The 20,247-nt window shown below is 43.9% G+C and overlaps 2 protein-coding genes across 2 annotated transcripts; both read right to left on the reverse strand.

Moving 5' to 3' along the window:
• Positions 1 to 15,607: 15,607 nt before the first annotated feature.
• LOC117186627 (protein stand still-like) lies at positions 15,608 to 16,087 on the reverse strand. The gene has a single exon (XM_033387638.1). It carries the CDS (start codon positions 15,956 to 15,958, stop codon positions 15,701 to 15,703), a length of 258 nt encoding a protein of 85 aa, XP_033243529.1. The 5' UTR covers positions 15,959 to 16,087; the 3' UTR covers positions 15,608 to 15,700.
• Positions 15,608 to 16,798, reverse strand: LOC117186626 (protein stand still-like). The gene has a single exon (XM_033387637.1). The coding sequence runs from the start codon at positions 16,778 to 16,780 to the stop codon at positions 16,094 to 16,096; it is 687 nt and encodes a 228-aa protein (XP_033243528.1). The 5' UTR covers positions 16,781 to 16,798; the 3' UTR covers positions 15,608 to 16,093.
• Positions 16,799 to 20,247: the final 3,449 nt, after the last annotated feature.

Below are 20,247 nucleotides of genomic sequence, written 5' to 3' on the forward strand. Positions count from 1 at the left end.
TCAGACGTGTTTCTGTTTTGCGCTCCGCTTCTTTTCATTTTAAATACCCAAAATTTATTAACTGATCTTCCTCTCTCGCTCACGAAACTCTCTGGGCATTAGGGCTCTTTTTTATTAGGTAATTTTTACTAATTCCTCTTCAAGCGTTTGTCTGTCTCATTGGTCTGACACTAATTTGTATTGAATTTTTTTTTTTTTTTTTTTGAGTGTTTGTAAATAAACAAATTAAATTAGAATGGAGCTCTCGGTGGTCAGCGCCAAAAAAACTTGTAAGAAGGAGATCACCTACGATCAGCAGAAAGTCGCCTGCTGGCGCTGCGACAGTGTAGTGCACCACCAAAGCGGCAAGTTTTTGTCTGACGGCTGCCCCCAGACCTGAAAACTAATTATGTTACTGCTTTTATATAAAGCAAAATAAAAGCCGTCGGCTTAAAGGTGGAGTAATTCAAGTCAATTTGATACCATTTGATCTGACAAATTTTGGCCAGAGCATTTGGCTGTGAAAGAGTTTAAGGCTAAGAAAATTTATAGGCCGCCCATAACTCTCCCAAACCAGCCCAACATGCTATTCACATTATTATTTGCAGGTAGTGTTCTGATTGCAGTGGACTCAAACTTCACTTCTCATGTTGTGACATTCATCTAGAATATAGAATCTTAACAGCCTTGGCACAATCCATAGCAGCCTGCTGTCATATTTGCGAAAAAGGCGATCTTTCTCAATAACATACTCGTCGTTCTCAGAACATTAGGGTGTCGATAGTCTAAGATTTTCGAAATAATCTTTTAGTTTAGAAGATATGAGCACTCAAAGTTTAAAATTGTTAAAAAGTATGCCAAAAGTATTGAATTTTTATGCTCATCTGCATTTTTCAGGTAACCAAGTAAACTATGTAATGTATGATACTGTTTTTGGTATTTTTATTATGTGCATTAATTCTTAGGAAAACTATTTAAAAATATGGTCAGTTGCATAGGCAGTTCTACAGCACAACTTATTTTGCAAACCATCTAAAATGTTGGCATCTTTTTCCTGCGAGGTTGTAGCATGTAAACCGGTATAGAAGCCAAACGTCTCCGAAGCCCAGAATGGGCTTTTAGACTTAGGTAATAAATAGTTCAAAGAACATATACAAAAAAATCTTGGGATATATTTTTGGAAAGTCCGCAAAGTTTGCAAAGAAAAAAAAGTACCCGCATGTTTGGTGAATATGCCTCGAAGACTGCAGAACTGTTACTGGAAAAATATCGTGAAAAGAAGCTAGCTCCCACGCTTCATAAGATTGTGGCACATGGTTTCATTTTAATTGAACATCAGAGCCTACCAATTGGACAGATGTCAGAGGAAGCCCAGGAAACGAGAAGTAATTAAAAACTATTCGAGCACTAGCTACTAGGGCCTTCAGCTCTGCTGTTTAATGGCTCCTGTTAGATATATTCGTTTAATTTACATTTTTCTAAAAACTGGGTAATTAAATTAATGTTTTCAGGTTTAGTATGCTTAAGAAATGCTGAGGGCTTTTTATCTTTAAAGAGTTATTTTCTTATCCTTCACCATTTTATACAAACATCTAAAAGGTGATCCACTGAGAGAGTGTCCCCACAGGGACAACTTTGTGCGGTTTTGCCGGTTAAAAGGTGTTCATGAGTCAATTTTGTATGGCCGATACGTAGGCGGATAGATCGTGGGTGAACCACTCGGGTTAAAAATCTTGTATCGGTGGGGGAATTGGTTCCAATCTTCAGAGTATCGTTGGGTTGAGGGAGTAGGAGTATGTAGGAAAGTTGAGGCCTTTGTGACGTGATTTGCAGCTATGTCCGCATGCTCATTTACTTGGATGCACAGGTTTCGAATCTCAGCAATTATTTTACGAATGGCGAAAGCCTTTCATGAAATATTTGTTGAGTAGTCGGTGTGCTGACGTCGAGAGTTTTGGCAGCAGTCTGATTGTGGTTTCGTACAACCTATGTATTATGGACGGAAGGCCAGCTTCTGCTAAAGTGAATTTCATTGGAGATGTGGGGAAGGCGTTTAAGCTGCGGTGTACGCAATTATGGTATGGTGTTTGGATTTTTCTTAAATTTGCATTTGCGCTCCATCCGAATATATGAAGTCCGTAGTCGATTTTGGCAAGGATAAGAGCTCTTTTGATCTATATTAACGTATTAACATGGATATTTGAAAATTTTGAGCTTAGAAATCGAACGACTTTAAGTCTAGATTCTAATTGTAATCTTAATTGTAGGCAGTGTTCTTTAAAGTTAAATTTATTATCGAAAACAGTTCCAAGAATTTTTAAGTAGTCTACAGATTGAATTGTCGTGTTTTGAAAACTAAGATCATTGTTTCTCGCCGTGCAGCGATGTTTTCTGCAAATATGCAGTATTTCACATTTGTTTGTGGAGAGTGTGGCACCCGACAGGTTTCCCCACTCCTGAATATCTTTATATATTTTTTTAAAACAATTATGTACAGCGTTTGTGTTTTTATACCCGATACTCAAAATGAGTATTGGGGTATATTAGATTTGTGGTAAAAGTGGATGTGTGTAACGTCCAAAAGGAATCGTTTCCGACCCCATAAAGTATATATATTCTTGATCAGCATCAATAGCCGAGTCGATTGAGCCATGTCTGTCTGTCCGTCTGTCCGTCCGTCCGTCTGTCCGTCTGTCCGTCCCCTTCAGCGCCTAGTGCTCAAAGACTATAAGAGCTAGAGCAACGATGTTTTGGATCCAGACTTCTGTGATATGTCACTGCTACAAAAATATTTCAAAACTTCGCCCCGCCCACTTCCGCCCCCACAAAGAACGAAAATCTGTGGCACAATTTTAAAGATATGAGAAAACCAAAAACGTAGAATTGTAGAGAATGACCATATCTTTAAGACTGCGGAATCTGAATTGGATCGTATTATTATTATAGCCAGCATCAAGAAAACAATTTCATTTTTTCTCGCCCTGTCTCTCTCTAACACACACGTAGCATAGGCGGCTTTGCTTAGAGTAAAACATTAGCGCCTAGATCTCAGAGACTACAAAAGCTAGAGCAACCAAATTTGGTATCCACACTCCTAATATATCGGACCGAGACGGGTTTGTTTCAAAATTTCGCCACACCCCCTTCCGCCCCCGCAAAGGACGAAAATCTGGGGATATTCAAAAATCTCAGAGACTATTAAGGCTAGAGTAACCAAATTTGGTATCCGCACTCCTGTTAGATCTTACTATAAAACGTGTATCTCAAAATTTCGCCCCACCCCCTTCCGCCCACACAAAAGACGAAAATCTGTTGCATCCACAATATTGCACATTTGAGAAAACTAAAAACGCAGAATCATAGATAATGACCATATCTATCAGATTGCTGAATCTGGATCAGATCAGATCATTTTTATAGCCAATAGACACAAATCAATTTGCAGTGGCTACGCAGCGCCCGACGTCACGCTCAGACTGATTTTCTGTCTCTCTCGCACGCACTCTTTGTCGTGTCGTTTAATATTAGCGGCGTCTGCCGGAGGAGAGCCATACTGACTTAGTATCGGGTATAACCGTAGAGTTGCGGTGTCCGCAGCAACTCACAACGTTCCCCCTCGTTTATCTTAGTGTAGATGATTGCGTCGTCTGCATAAATTGTTAAACTAGTGTTAATTTTGCAAGCTGAAACGGCCGAATGTCCCACTGTGCGAGTTTTTCTCTGGTTTGGTAGTTGCTCGGCTATAATAAGCATTTGGCTTCATTTTATCCGCACCTTTTGCAGCAATACTCCGGCAAAGCAACGGCGCTGGCATCCGTATGTATTTCATGATCAACATCTAGGCGGTAGATGACGACAACAGGATTCGATATCAAGCATTTTTGTAACTCGGCAAAAGCATCTTGCTGTGGCAGTTCCCACCTAAATTTCTGGTCTTTGCGCAATAGGGTACGCAAGGGCTCCGAAATAATGGCATATCTAGCAAAAAATTTCCTGAAGTATCCGCTGAGGCCTAAAAACTGCCGTACTTCGGTAACATTGCTCGGCGTCGGGAACAATAAAATGGCATTCATCTTAATCTCTCCAGGACTGATGCCGTCTGCGTGTATCCGATGGCCCAGGAATATAATAGATTGCTTATACAATTCATATCTATTCAGATTTAGGGTTAATCCGCACTCCTGCCATACCTGGAGGATTCGCTCAAGCCTCTCATACATCTCGTCAAACGTCTGATTACCAATTAAGATGTCTTCCATCGCTTCTGCAACTCTGCCATGAGTCGATTGAAAAAAGCAGGTGCAGTCTTTAGCCCAAACGGCAGTCGCTTGAACTCATATAGTCCATCCGTGGTGATGAACGCAGTAAACTTTCTACTTTGCGGTGCTATTTCAATCTGATTAAACGATTCAAATTGAATCATTTCAGTAATTAAATCGCTTTGCATTCTGCAGATGCTCCTCGATATTTGGTACTGGGAAATTTTACTTCTTAATTAGATTGTTCAGGCGGGGACAATCAACACAGAGTCGATCACTACCGTTTGTCATCTTGAAGCCCACGGGCGTTAAGACACTAAATTTTGTGCCATAAGGCCTTGTCACTTTTTTGTGGTCGTTATAACACTAAGGCCCTAAACGATTGCCGTCTTATTTTCGGATTATTGAATGAATTTGCAGCTTCTCCACATTTTTGGCATTCTTCGTAAAAGATTTCGCGAACTCCTTTTCCTTGTAGGGTTTTCTCCTCACATTGGCCTTTCACATTATTGATCAATTTTAGCTGTTTTATTAGTTCTTGGTTAGAGGCATGATTGTGGTTGCACTCGAAACTCATTTGAGGGCACACGCCAATATTGGACAAAGCCACTGAAACACCACAGTCTTTTATATAACAAATATAACGCGAACTATTTTTTGATACTCTCTTTATTTTAAATATTTGTTGCTGTGTTTGTTCACTTGTAGAAATATGCATAATTAATAGTTAATAGTACCCGTCGGCATAACATAGTGACACCGTGACACAGTGTTCTATTTAACATGTAATATAATACCTCACGACAACACACTAGCCACTGCAGTGAGTTCAGCTGACAATGCACTCTCTCCGCAGAGGGCGAAGACAGCGGTGCAATTGCTGACCATCGCAATGTCGCAATTGCCCACCAGACACTAAAATTATCCATAATACACAAACAAATATTTTTACAGACTCAGCACTTTTGTACCTTTTGTTACCTATAAATAAGAATCAATTTTATCAATAAAGTCAGTACCAGAAACAGTACCAGAACTGCCTGTCTCATCTTCCATCGCAATCATCAGAGTCTGTCGCCGTGTCTTCAGACCCTCTCTTGCGCACCGTAGAATGCCCACTCCGCAGTCCAACTGGTTCAAGTTCTAGTTGCGACGACCAAACCGTAGACGGTTTATGTACCGTATGAAACCCAGCTTCCTACACACACACACATTAACATTTGGTGACCCCGACCTTGGTCATCCTTTCAAACTGTCAGACAAGCTACAGTGAAAGGATTCGATCTGGACATCAGATTGAAGCAGTCAACAAGACATCTTCAATAAAAATTTGGCATCAGGCCATACACTTACTTACATCTCCTACCAATGAGTATCACTTTGGCAAATCTGACATATTCAGGTTATCAGCCAACAGAAAGACAGCTATAGAATTCGATTACCACCGAGGCAATCAATTTTTGTTGTTTCGGGCGTTCCATAGATTGGAAACAGCACAAATTCCTCCATCAACACATCACCTGTACTATCACTTTTCTGGCCGACAACGGTTGCGATTCGGAGCGTATCCAGCTGCAAGCAAATAAAACACTTCCAACGGGTCAATAGTGATAAGTACAAACAGAATGGTACAAATAGAATGGATACACAAATGGTGGCAGATGCTGCCGCTACAATGGCAATGGATGTGCAGCAAGAGATTGGTGAGGAAATATCGAGGTGCATTCGGAACTTTAAAAAAGATTCCCAAGAACGAAAGCAAACGGCCTCTTATTTTCAAGCCAAAATATCAGCACTCGAAAATGCGTGGAATCGCTTCAACAAAAACGGCTCCAAACTTCGCGATACAGACAAAACGGATGAATACGTAATATTTCGTGAAGACTTAAGTACAACATGTAAGCAATACATTACGATTTTTACCGAATGCATTGATAAGCTATCGCAGAAAAGCATGAGAAACTTCCAGTAGGTCCCAAAGAAAGCGATTTGATCCAGCAGTCCTCGAATGATTACAGCAAATTGCTTTCACTATGTCGCCGACAAAAGGCCATAGTAGAGTCCGTTAAAAGCAATCTGAAACAACTTTCACAGGCGCAAGGACGCACATCAAGTGATTTGATAAAATCACTATGGACTCAAGCACAGGAAGTCCAATTCACAATTCATGAGGAATACGAGGACCCAGTGGAAGGAGGATATGACATGGAATCCAACCTAACACTAAAAAGTAAGGTCAAAAGAGCATTGGCAAAATAAGCCACCCCAAACACGGATAACGTGCAGCTTCCACGCTTCAGCATCCAAAAGTTTGATGGGGATCTATTAAAATGGACCCAGTTCTTCGATCTGTTCTCATGCATGGTTCATGAAACCCACATGCCTACGGTGAAAAAGATGTGGTATCTTAAAACCACCGTTACCGGCGAGGCAGAAAGATTGATTCGACATATCGATCTAAAGGAAGATAATTATGAAGCCGCTTGGGAAATACTGGTTGACGCATACAACAATCCCAGAGATGTTTGGAATACAGTACTGAACCTCTTCCTCAATCATCAAACAATTAATGACGATCCCAAGTCATTAAAAGGGTTGTACATAACAACCATAGAATCCCTTGCATCACTAAAGGGATCGGGCATCAATATATCTACATGGGATCCAATATTGATTGCCATTATCAGAAACAAACTGGATGTTACAAATAAGGCCTTGTATGAGCAATCGCTGGATACGACGCTTCAGTTCTTGGAGCAAAGAATTCGAGTTCTAGGAACTAGTAAGAAGCCACCAGCATCAAGGAGAGAGCCAAAAGGCACGACATGTGCATCAGCAAACAAAGGGAGAGCGCGAGCACCCTTATGCACATTCTGCAAGAAAGCAAGCCATTGGCTCTACGGATGCGAAGAATTTCGATGCAAATCTCCATCAGAACGACTAAATTGGGTACAAAAACAAAAAATGTGCGTTAATTGCTTTAGAACAAATCACAAAACAAACGCATGCCCAGGTCGAAACTGCTTCAATTGTGACAAGAAGCACAACACGATGCTACATTTGGAAACAGCATCGGGCGCAGCTACAGAATCAAGAGGCCCGACGGTTGGTGCAGCAAGTAACAATAGTTACAATCTACTGGCCACAGCAAAGGTGGTAGTGGAAGCCAAAAACGGGCAGTTTGCTAACTTCAGAGCACTGCTAGATTCAGGATCACAGATAAGCTTGATCTCTGAACGAATGACATTAATGTTGTCACTCAAACTAAAAGACACAACATTACGGATCGAAGGAATTGGAGGTCAATCAAAGACCAGCAGAGCACGAGTAAATGTGCTCATGAAATCCCTTCACAATGGTTTTACGCAAAGAATTGAAGCTTTCGTATTACCACAGATAATAGCTGATCAACCAGCTCAGGCACTCGATACAGAGAGCTTAAACGTACCAAGCAAGATCTCACTGGCAGATCCAAACTTCCATAAGCCAGGCAAAATCGACATGCTAATCGGAGCCGAGCATTACTACTCGTTGCTGCTACCAGATCAACAGCAGCTAAGGACAGGAGGCCCGTTGCTACAAAACACGAAACTGGGATGGATTGTGGCAGGAAAAGTCAAATCTGCCCACAGTTCCTCACCCATTTGTGCAACGCTAGTAAACGAGCTCATGGAAAGATTCTGGACTCTGGACAATCTAGAGACGGAAGACAAACCACGCACTCCAGTGGAAGCACGGTGCGAAGCTCATTTTATAGAAAATCCTCAGACAGCTTCAGACGGCCGGTTTATTGTAAAGCTCCCATTTTTCGAACACCCTTCAGCCCTGGGGGAGTCGTTGGAAACCGCAACAAAAAGATTCCTAGCGTTGGAGCGGCGAAGCTCAACAGAAACTTGGAAGAGTTATGTGGACTTCATGGAAGAGTATGAAGACTGTGCCAGCATCAAAGGTTCCCAAAAAGCACTACTTCATTCCACATCATTCAAAAACCTTTCGTATCTTTCGTAGTGATCAGACGTGTTTTTGTTTTGCGCTCCGCATTTTTTCCTTTTGTTTTGAATAAACAGCCGGTGTTTTCCTAACTAAATTCTAAATTTACTTCCTAACCAGACAACAATCTGGAAACCTATTCTATTACGCGAGTGCATGCCTTTTGATTTGTGTTAAACATTATTTAACTTTTTATTTTTCGGCGTCGGCTTGTGCTTGTGCTGTGTTTGTGTTGTTGCAGTGAGTGAGTACGCATTACATTGCATTGCAGTCCGCTCTCGTCTGGTAGCTTTTGTTGTTTTATCACTCTCTCGCTATCACCTCAACTTCAATAACTGTTCTTTCTCTCTCGCTCTTTAAACTTTCTGAGCAATAGCGCTCTCTGCTTAGTAGCTCTCGCTATAACCGCTCTCCACTCTGCTCTCTTTTTTTTACCAATTCCGCTTTGAGCGTTGTCTGGCACATTGGTCTGATACCAATTTGTTTTGCAAACAATAGTATATATATAAATAAATAATAAAATAAAATGGAATACGCTGTGGTCTGTGCCAAAAAAAGCTGTAAGAAGCAGATCACCCACGATCAGCCGAATGTCCCCTGCTGGCTCTGCGACAGCGTAGTGCACGCAAAATGCGCTGGATTTTCTGGCCTCGTGAGTGATGCTATAGCCAAACGTAATGGCTTGCATTACAGTTGCGAGGCATGCCGTGCGGTGGAGAAAGACATGGTGGCTTTCATGAGGCAGACGCGGAGTGGCTTTAAGGAGCTGACCGTTGGTTTTAAAAACCAATACGATCGGCTCCTAGCCATGGAGGCTCAGTTTAGCGGTTTAAAACTGCTGAATGAGTCTCCGAGGCGCAAAAAGGTCACTCAGCCGTGCGCCGCCGAAAAACTGACTCCGACCACTCCAAGTGTGCAGCAGTTGATCTCGTTTGCCACTCCAAGGGCAACGACAGCTGCTGGCGACGCAGATTCGGTAGCCGAATTCATCGCCTCGGAGAATGTGCAGCCAAGTACGTCTGCAGCGTCCGTGTCCGTGGTGTCCGCAAGTTCGCTAGTTGTCCCGTCTATACCGATCCCACCAGTAAATAGACGTTCCGGACCTCCGGATATTGCCACCACAGGTACTAGGCCTGTGGTGACTAAACAACTGGTGGGAGTCCCACCAAAACGACAAGTTTTTGTTTCACGGCTGGCCCCTGACCTCACATCTAATGATGTAATTGCTTTTATTCAAAGCAAAATAAAAGCCGTGGGTTTAAAGGTGGAGAAATTTAACTTCTCTTATGCCAGGGAGATAGCCTCGTTTAAGATAAGCATCTCCCCAACTCAATTTGACACCATTTGCGCCGCCAAATTTTGGCCGGAGCATTTGGTGGTGAAGGAGTTTAAGGCTAAGAAGAAGAATAGGCCCCCCATATCCCTTCCAAACCTTTCCAGTGTGCCACCCTCAACCTCAACCTCAACTTCCTCTTCCTCAACTTCCCGTCTTGCTTCCACTTTTCCAAAAAACTAACTTCTCTTTTAGTAACCTATCAGAATGTAAGAGGCTTGCGTAGTAAGCTCAGCATTCTTTTCCGGGATAGTGTTGCATTTGCTTTCCACGTTATTGTGTTTACTGAAACCTGGTTAAAGCCGGACATTCTTAGTTCCGAGGTTTTGGCAGGTCGGTACACAACTTTTAGAAAGGACCGTTCGTCTCGACGGGGAGGGGGGGTTCTAATTGCAGTGGACTCTTACTTCACGTCGGAACACTTCACAGTCCAAGTTCAACAGGAACTGGAATTCCTGTGTGTAAAACTGATTCTTCCCGCTTTCGCTATATTCATTACTTGCTCGTATATCCCACCTTCTTCGGATATTTCAATTTATGAGCAGCACTTGTCCGCTTTAACCGCTGTTTCTTCCTCGCTATCTGATAAAGATCGTATGATAGTTCTTGGTGACTTCAACTTGCCAGGAACTGTTTGGTCTTCGGTAAGCGAGTCTAGTATCCTAGTGCCCATGTCACGACATGACTTTGTTGACGGCTTGCTTGACCTATCCCTGTCTCAAGTCAACCATGTGAATAATTCCTTGGGTCGATTGCTTGATCTGTGCTTTGTATCGGATCCGACCATAGTGTTGTTAACCCGAGCCCTTCCGCTCACTATACCTGAAGACGCCTACCACCCTACTTTCGAGGTGTCGCTAGATATAGGACCAACTGTATTGGATCGGTCGAGTAGGCTGCCCGAACGTGTCCGCTGCTTTCGTAAAGCCGAGTTTGCGAAGCTTAATAACCTCATTAGGGATTTTGATTGGTCCGCTTTGTACTTGTGCACTGATATCATAAAAGGCACAAACATTTTTTACAATGCTCTTGGCACATTTTTCGATTCTTGTGTCCCGCTTTCTTGTCCGACTAGATCTGGAAAACCCCCTTGGTTTACCAAAGAGTTATCCAGTCTAAAAAACTTAAAATCAAGACTTTATAAAAAATTTCAAGAAGTGGGTTCTCCTACTTCTCACTCTCGCTATGTATTAGCTCGGTCAAACTTTTCAGTTCTTAATGCTCAATGCTATAAGAACTACCTATCTCGATGCAGGATACGTTTTTCTCAGGACCCTAAACAGTTTTACAGCTTCGTAAACAGTAAGCGTAGAACGTCCGCACACCCATCCTCGCTATCATTTTGTAATACGTCGGCAAATAATGATCAGGCAATTGCCGATCTTTTTGCCCAATTCTTCCAAACCACCTATTCTGAGGAAAGCTACTCTGGTCATTCGTACCCATACGGTTTACCGAGGTCGAACGCCATTTTCAGTCCCTTGTTAAATGAATGTTCCCTACTTCATGATCTTCGACTAGTTAAGCCGGTGTTTTCACCGGGTCCAGACGGGGTTCCAGGTTGTGTACTCAGGTACTGCGCCGAGGCTCTGTGTGGACCTTTGCTTAAACTATTCACCCTATCCATTGATTCTTCTTGCTTCCCCCGATCTGGAAGGAATCGTTTATAATTCCTCTCCATAAAAAAGGTAGCAAGTCTGATGCAAAAAATTATAGAGGTATAGCAAAGTTATCCGCTATTCCTAAAATGTTTGAGAGGGTTTTAACTCCGCACTTGCAACATCTCTGCAAGTCACTTATATCTCCAACTCAGCATGGATTTATAAGGCGGCGATCAACCACCACGAACTTGTTAGAGTTTACCTCTTTCATTATTAAAGGCTTTCAAGGTAACTTACAGACGGATGTTATTTACACCGACTTTAGTAAAGCATTCGACTCTGTAAACCATTCCCTTTTAGCGCATAAACTTGACCTTTTAGGGTTTCCGCCCAACCTCCTGAGATGGATTTCTAGCTATCTTTGTTCTAGGTCTCAAAGAGTCCTCTTCAAAAACTCCCTCTCTTTCCCAGTAAAGGTTTCTTCGGGAGTACCACAAGGCAGCCATCTAGGCCCCTTACTCTTCACACTCTTTATTAATGACTTACCTTCAGTATTAACATACTCTCGAGTACTTATGTATGCGGATGATGTTAAACTCTGTGTCCAGTACAAGGACATTTCATTTCATTCTCGCTTGCAATCCGATCTCAATAACTTTCAGTCATGGTGTTGTGCAAACTTGTTACACCTTAATGCCTCGAAATGCAAAGTAATGACATTTCATCGTTCTAGCCCTTTGTTGGCTCCTTACACCCTATTTGGTGGTTCTCTTGAGAGAATTACCCTGGTGGATGATCTGGGTGTTATGTTAGACCCCAAGTTAAAGTTTTCCGAACACATTTCTACCATGGTAAATAAGGCCATGAGCGTGCTTGGGTTTATAAAGAGGTGGTCAAAGAAATTTGACGACCCCTATATAACAAAGACTCTCTATACCTCGCTTGTTCGTCCGATCTTAGAATACGGCTCCTGTGTATGGTGCCCTCAGTACAAAGTACACCAGGACCGTATAGAATCAGTACAGAAAAACTTTTTACTGTTTGCTCTGCGGGGCCTTAACTGGGATGCGGGTGTAAGACTCCCATCTTACTCTAGTAGACTACTATTAGTAAACCTCCCATCCTTAGTTAACCGTAGAAAAATGCTTGGTGTGATATTTATGCACAACTTGATCAGGGGTGACATAGACAGCCCTGATCTGTTGAGCCGCATAAACTTCACGATTCCTATTAGACTGACTAGAAATTTTATACCGTTGTTCCTTCCACTTTGTAGATCGAATTATTCCTTGCATGAACCGTTTAGGGTCTTATGCTCGGATTATAATTCCCTCTACCATATTATATCCACCACTAATTCTCTTCCTCTTATTAAATTATTAATCCTTACACACCTTTCTATTAATTAGTAACTGTAGTGGTATTTGTACTTTGATTGCATGCTTAGTTTCTTAGTAAGTTTAGTACTAATTTTCCTCGAATGTTAGTCTAATAGCTATCTTTCTTGCATGTTCGCGTTTGGTTCGGCTACGCACCGCGCGTCATGCGGCAGCGCCCCTCGGTCGGTTGGGCGGGAGGAGGGCTGCGTTTTGCCTGGGATCCGCGCGTAACAGCCTTCTGCTGGTGTCACACGGGCCACTTGACGGTGCTGTAACTGCATCGCCTCTTGAAAGATGCAGTCATTGCATGTCAACGTCCACAAAAGCATTGTGTACTCAAACCTGAGAGCACCACCAAAAAGCTTCGGGTAGTATTCGATGCCTCATGCAAATCAAAAAGCGGGAAATCTTTGAACGACATTCAGAGAAAACTTATGTCAATTCTGCTCCGATTTCGAATTCATAAGTACGCATTCACAGCGGACATAGAAAATGTGTACCAGCAAGTGTGGATGAATCCTAATGGATCAATTCCATCAGGTGATAGTCTGGAGAAACAATCCGTCCGAAGAGATCAGGTACTATCGCCTGAAAACAGTCACATATGGGACAACAGCTGCTCTGTTCCTAGCAACGAAATGTCTGGATCATTTGGCAACACAATACAAAGACAGACTACCAGTAGGATCATCAACATTAAAAACCAATTTCTACGTTGACGACTGTCTAACTGGACCAAACACTATTACAGAGGCAATTCATGTTCGACAAGAACTAAATAAGATATTGCTGCAGTCCTGATTCAAATTGCGCAAGTGGTGCTCTAACAATGAGAAACTTCTCCAAGGAATCCCCAAAGAGGATATTGTAAGCGATGTCAAACTAGGAGAGACACTAGAGCACTACAGCGTGAAAGCTCTGGGTCTCATCTGGATGCCAAAGAAGGATAAATTGTGTGGACGAACACAAAAAAGCCAGGCTACACGCATCACCAAACGGGTGGTGTGTTCCGAACTGGCCCAAATCTTTGACCCACTAAGACTCTTTGCACCGGTGGTAGCAAAGGCAAAAATCTTCGTGCAACAACTTTGGGAGCTCAAACTGGATTGGGATGACGAATTACCATTACAACACCAAATCGAATGGAAAAAATACCGGGAAGACTTACAGACATTGAACAAAATGTAAATTCCCCGGCATATCTACGATGGTAAAATTCGAGTTACCCAAGAACTCCATACTTTGGTAGATGCATCAGAACGAGCATATGGCGCAGCAGTATATGTACGCGCTACATACAAAAACAACCAAGTATCAGTAAGACTGCTCTGTTCCAAATCACGTGTGGCGCCGACAGCTAAACAATCACTACCACGGTTAGAACTGTGTGCTGCAATCCTCGGTTCCGAACTCACAAACCGAGTCCGACAGAATCTGCACATGGACATTAACACGGTTCCAGAATACTTTTGGAGTGATTTCACCGTTATGCTATCCTGGATAAACGCATCATCATCAACATAATATACCTTTGTGGCAAATCGAATAGCCAAAATCCAGGCATTAACAACGCAGCCGATGTCTTGTCGAGAGGGATCGCAGCAAGCAGACTGGCAAATCACAATCTGTGGCTATATGGACCATTATTCCTGCACGGATCTCGGACAAATGGTCGAAGGCACCCACCATAGAACCCAGCAATCTTGAGAGAAAGGCTAAGCATGTAAGCATGCCAATCACACCTAGCGCACTTGGGGACGAATCATATACATGCAGACATAGCAACTCGTTTCACAAAATGCAACGCATTGTGGCATATATGTTATGCTTCTGCTACAAAACCAACAGAGCGCACACCACGACGCTCTGCGCAGAAGAACTGTTTCATGCCCGCGCTATAATCCTGCGAACCATACAACAAGTCGAGTTTACAGCAGAGTTAAAACAGTTTCAACGCTATAAGACTTTGGATAGAAAGAGCTCGATCATATCGTTATCTCCCTTCCTAGGAGACGATAAGCTCATCCGAGTTGGTGGTAGACTTGAAGAAGCTCTACTGCCATACAACGCAAAACACACAGTTTTGCTGCCATACAATGACCCAATCGTCACAATGATCTTACGGGAACTACATGAGGAGAACAAGCATTGTGGTGCTCAAGCATTAAGGGCAATTGCAAGACAACAATATTGGATCATCAATGACAAGACAATGGCTAGAAGCATCATTCACAGCTGTGTTAGATGCACCAAGGCTAGACCAAAGCTAATGCACCAAATCATGGGCAATCTCCCAGCACAACGAGTCACACAAGCACGCCCGTTTCTTAATGCAGGCGTTGACTACTGTGGACCAATCTCGATCCACCAGAAGATCCGAGACAAAAGACCAGATAAGGCCTACATCGCCGTGTTCTGCTGCTTTTCCACAAAGGCAGTGCACCTCGAGCTGGTAAGCGACCTGACCACAGATGCATTCTTGGCCGCCCTGCGTCGATTCTTAAGTAGACGTGGGAAGTGCCAAACTATTCATTGCAACAATGCAACAAACTTTGTGGGTGCAAACAACCAGCTTAAAAAACTAGAAGAATATATATTCAGTTCAAATGCAAGTGCTCTGATCACGAATCACTGCAACAAAAAACAAGTTGATTTTAAATTCATTCCTCCCAGGGCTCCATCGTTTGGCGGCCTCTGGGAAGCGGCGGTAAAATCAGCAAAAAAGCTGTTGATAACAACCACCAACATAGCCTCATTGACATTTGAAGAACTAAACACAGTGATAATCAGATTGAAGCGATTCTCATTTCTCGACCCATTACTCCAATGTCAAATGACCCCACTGATAAAACAGCACTCACCCCAGGACACTTGGTGAACCATTGACAAAACCACCTGACGTCAATGTTGATCATCAAGGAAAAACATTGGTAAAGCGCTGGGAATTGGTATCGCGCCTAAAGCAGTCATTCTGAAAACAATGGTCTACGGAATACCTCCAAGAATTGCAAGCAATTGCATTGCAAACGTACCTTAAGGATTATTAGTTTTGGTTAAGGAAGATAATGGAGGGAATGTTGTTTATTCAGTTGGTATAGATATTATATATGTATATAATACATAAATTCATAGTTGGTTTCGTTCCTGGGGAACGAACTCCTAAAAAGTGGGCTGAAATTGGAAGTCCGGATTCAAAAACTTGAATTTGGCGGCATCCAGGAGTAAACGGTTGTGCTCAATTTGGTTGCGGGAGCGCAGCTCCTGGCTTATATCGGTCATTGTGCGTTCAAGTCGCTGCAGAATATCTCTAGGTGGTCCATCCATGTAATGTGCCACTGAGGGAGCCATTTGAACATCTTCCAGGGAATACGATTTGCTGGATAAGCTGGATATGCCGTCGCTTTGCGAGGATGCCATAGAAGCTGTGGTCAGATCAATGGCTACCGGCTGTTCCGTACGGATGGGCGATGGTGAATTGCTTGGTTGCTCCTCCTTAACGTCGTGGCGCAAGGGCAAGACCTGCGGCACAGCAGCCACGGGAGTAAGTTGGCTTTAGTTGGCCATCAGGGTCTCCACCGTGCTGGGGTGGAGATTTGGAAGGGTGCGAACATGTTGGATTATTAACCCAATGTTTTTCGAATTATCTGTACAGTTGGGCATCTTCGACGCGTCCAGGTTCACGTGATTTTGGTTGTGATCTAAGGGCGAATAGCCGCTCACGGAAGGAGAGGGTGTTTTTGTGCTCGTCTCCTCCTTCTGTTCGCTATGCTCTTGCTGGTGGCGCTGGAACACCGTTTTAATTTTCAGCTCGTGTGTTTTGTTTGCCGTCGGCGCAGAAGACGCTATAGCAGGTGCAGCCGGCGCAGACGCCGCCGCAGCAGGTCCTCTTGTTATAGGCTTGCACGACGATGTTGAAGCTCTCTTTCTACGGGGTTTCTCATTTCCCCGATACTTCATAATGCGATCACGGCGTTCCTCCAGGGCAGCCACCTTCATTTCGTGCAATTTGCCCAACAAAGATGCGTGCCGACGCTTGATGTGCATATGAAAGTTTCCCGTGGAACGCACGCTGCCGCGATAAACCCGACCCGGCGGACAATTACAGCACTTGACCACCACATTATCTCCGATCTGGCTTTCAATGCTGTACAGCTCTCCATTTAATATGTAAGGAACGTGTTGATGCTGCTCCAAATCCACCTCAGACCCAACCTCAGAATTAGTACTGTCCGAAGACATTATTCCAGATATAGTTCAGCAGCGACAAATCTGTCAAAACCTTCCAGTAATGATATGGCCAATGGGTCGCATTGGAATATTCTATGAGAAGCTTGGAACATCAAGAAGAGCAACTTCTGAGTGGATCATGATCGTATACTATGACTTGGACCCATATTGGAAGGATATGCAACTAATGTCTGCTGGAATGTCCGAGTTACGATACATGTGCCCTGAACTAAAAAATATTCCGGCATGTAACTCCATAGTTCAACACTTTCAACATGTGTATAACGAGCTACAAACAGGAAGGAACTCTCGAAAACGCAGATCGCCGCTGGATATCATAATAAATGCAACAAGCAGTCTTTTTCGTGTTCTCGACGCAAAATACGCTGAGGAGATGACTCAAGTAATTGAGAAAGTGAAAACCAATGAAGACTTTCTACTACATCTACTCCAAAACCAAACATCAATTGTCGACGCGACAATAAACGTAGTCAGAAAGAACAAAGTATCAACTGATAATCGCCAAAAAAATTTGGAACAGCATATGGCTACTCTCAACCGAGAAAGAGGGTCATATCGCAGCGATCATCTGACTCAAGCGCACTTAGGAAAATATCACAATTAACCCTGTTCACAACAAGTCTCCAACGAATTCAGTCCGACATATCTGATGTCCTAATCGCTATTCATCATCGGAGAATAAGCCTCACGCTGGTGTCTGCCGAGCAACTAAGAGACCAACTAGACCAGATACGGGATCATTTGCCACAAGAGCAAATGCTGCCGGTCACAACGAAAGAAGTGATTCAACTATACAGAATCATGCGAGCCGAAGGAACCCCGACTGCAAAACACGTCTTCTTCAAGGTGACGCTACCTCTGGTCTTAACAGTTCAGCTCGAAGCCTTCAGCATCATACCAATTCCGTTTTGGGATTCAACAAGCTGGAGTCTATTTGACCTCAAAACCACCATAGTAACTGTGAATATCCACCGAGACCAGTTCATGGGCACTACCCAAGAGGAATTCCGACGTTGTCTTAAAGTACACAACGAGGAGTTCATCTGCTTTGACCATCAGACGATCTTCAATGTGGACAATCGCTGTGAGTTTCAATTGTTTAACAATAAAACAGATACACGGTGTCAGGTAACACACACAATGGCTGACATGGTGTGGCTAAAAACTCAGCATCCAAATAAATGGATCTTCGCAGCGCATTCCACAACTAAACTTCAAGCAGTATGCAACGGAGTTCCGTCAACCATAACACTGGAAGGAACTGGTCTACTCTCCATGTCCCCTGGATGCACTGCATCAGCACCTTCAGCACCACAATCAGCGAAATAAAGTCGACATACACTCGGTTAGGTAACGTGAGCCCACCGAAGACATCACCCTCGCCACCAATATGGCAACTGAAGAATCAGATATCAGACTATCTTCAAGAACTTGATGATCTACGCCAGCAACTATCAGCCATCAATCATCACGAGCTGCCACACCATCTCACCACCGTGCAGCCCTAGCAGTATCAATTCTATTGATCATTGCCTACATTTTACAACTATGGAAACCAAGGCCATCAAATCCCGATCCAGCCGTTTCATCACCCCCTATCCCCCTTGCACGCCGATTTGCCGTCGACTTGAACGATGGTTGAACACCGTTTCAACGGCCGGGAGAATGATCAGTTGCAGAAATATGCATTATTAATAATACCCGTCGGCATAACACAGTGACACCGTGACACAGTGTTCTATTTAACATGTAATATAATACCTCACGACAACACACTAGCCACTGCAGTGAGTTCTGCTGACAATGCACTCTCTCCGCAGAGGGCGAGACAGCGGTGAAATTGCTGACCATCGCAATGTCGCAATTGCCCACCAGACACTAAAATTATCCATAATACACACACAAATATTTTTACAGACTCAGCACTTTAGTACCTTTTGTTACCTATAAATAAGAGTCAATTTTATCAATAAAGTCAGTATCAGAAACAGTACCAGAACTGCCTGTCACTCATCCTCCATCGCAATCATCAGAGGCTGTCGCCGTGTCTTCAGACCCTCCCTTGCGCACCGGCCACTCCGCAGTCCAACTGGTTCAAGTTCTAGGTGCGACGACCAAACTGTAGACGGTTTATGTACCGTATGCAACCCAACTTCCTACACACACACATTAACAGTGTTGTTAAAAGCAACAACTTCGAATTTTCCCGAAACCCAGTAACAATCCTGTATTCACAAGAAGCTTTCGTTATGCGTGCACTTTGTTCGAAGATCAATGAACAACGAATTAGAAGATCATTGTGCCGAAAAATGTAAAATGCGATAACAAACGAGATAACACAATAAAGGGACCTTTTTTTAAGCTGTACTTTTATTGATTCTTGATGCACTAATTTTTGTGTCACTTTATGACGTAGCACTCGTGGGCGTGAACACTCAAAATTTCACGAAAATCGGTAGAGCCATTTCGGAGGAGTTTGGCAACAAAGACCTCCCAAAAAAAGGACATAGGTACCCAAAGAGTGGTCTGATCGGGATAAAAAATAGATGTTGGACGATGTCACACCTAACCGATAACCACACAAAATCTAGCCAAGAGAATTTTATATACTAGAAATATAAAAAAGGGTGGGTATGGGGAAATAAGGCCCAACCATAGCCGACGCGAAAAGAAACGTACCGGCCATGAAAGAGTAGCGCGGCGAAACGACCAAGGAAAAGAGCGGGATAACGGGACCGGGCAATAGAGCGGGAGCAGCGAATGGAGAGCACAAGTACCGTACGGCGGAACGGCGAGAAGTGCAACGAAGGCATGGCAGCTTCAGAAAATGGTGCCATCGATCATTTGGAGGCAGCAGAACCAACCGATGCTGCCGAGATTTCTTGAGGAGCAAGCAGCCGGCGTGCAGGAGGGCCACCGCCAGCAACGGGAGGAGCCCTTGCGTGATGTGCTGTGGACTCGAAGGAGCGAGTCGCCGGAGCTGGAAATCAAGGCATCAACATTTGGGACCCCAGAGCCGGCCACCCGAGACACGTAGTCGTCACCGGGAACACCGCAGAGCATGCGGACAATACAGATGTCGGCTGGGGGATGCGGGACGGAGGACTCCGATGACAGCGACGTGGTGCTGGTGTCGATACAGCCAGTACTGTCGCGGGAAAACCTGGAGGCACGGGTGGCGTTGGAGAAGAGGCAGGGTCAGGAGGCGAGGCGGGACGCGGCGTTGTTAGGAATGGTCATCCGATCGGTGGAGCGCTACCTGCGGGAGAGGGTACGAGAGGGTGCTGGGAATGCAGAGAAGCCATCACCGCAGCGGCCGGCATAAGAGCCGCCCCAGCCAGCGACGGAGTAGGCGCAGCAGCCGACGCAGCAACGCACGCCGCAGAACAACGCCGACGCAAACGCAGCCCAAGCCAAGTACGACGCTGCAGGCAGCGCAGTCTGGATGGGAGCCGAAG

The sequence above is a fragment of the Drosophila miranda genome, chromosome XR (genome assembly GCF_003369915.1).
Source record: "Drosophila miranda strain MSH22 chromosome XR, D.miranda_PacBio2.1, whole genome shotgun sequence".
In the NCBI taxonomy this organism is placed as follows: Eukaryota; Metazoa; Arthropoda; class Insecta; order Diptera; family Drosophilidae; genus Drosophila; species Drosophila miranda.

What these genes read in the sequence shown, in the direction of transcription:
- LOC117186627 (XM_033387638.1), bottom strand. Translation starts at nt 15,958, where the DNA reads ATGGCATCCTCGCAAAGCGACGGCATATCCAGCTTATCCAGCAAATCG.
- LOC117186626 (XM_033387637.1), bottom strand. Translation starts at nt 16,780, where the DNA reads ATGTCTTCGGACAGTACTAATTCTGAGGTTGGGTCTGAGGTGGATTTG.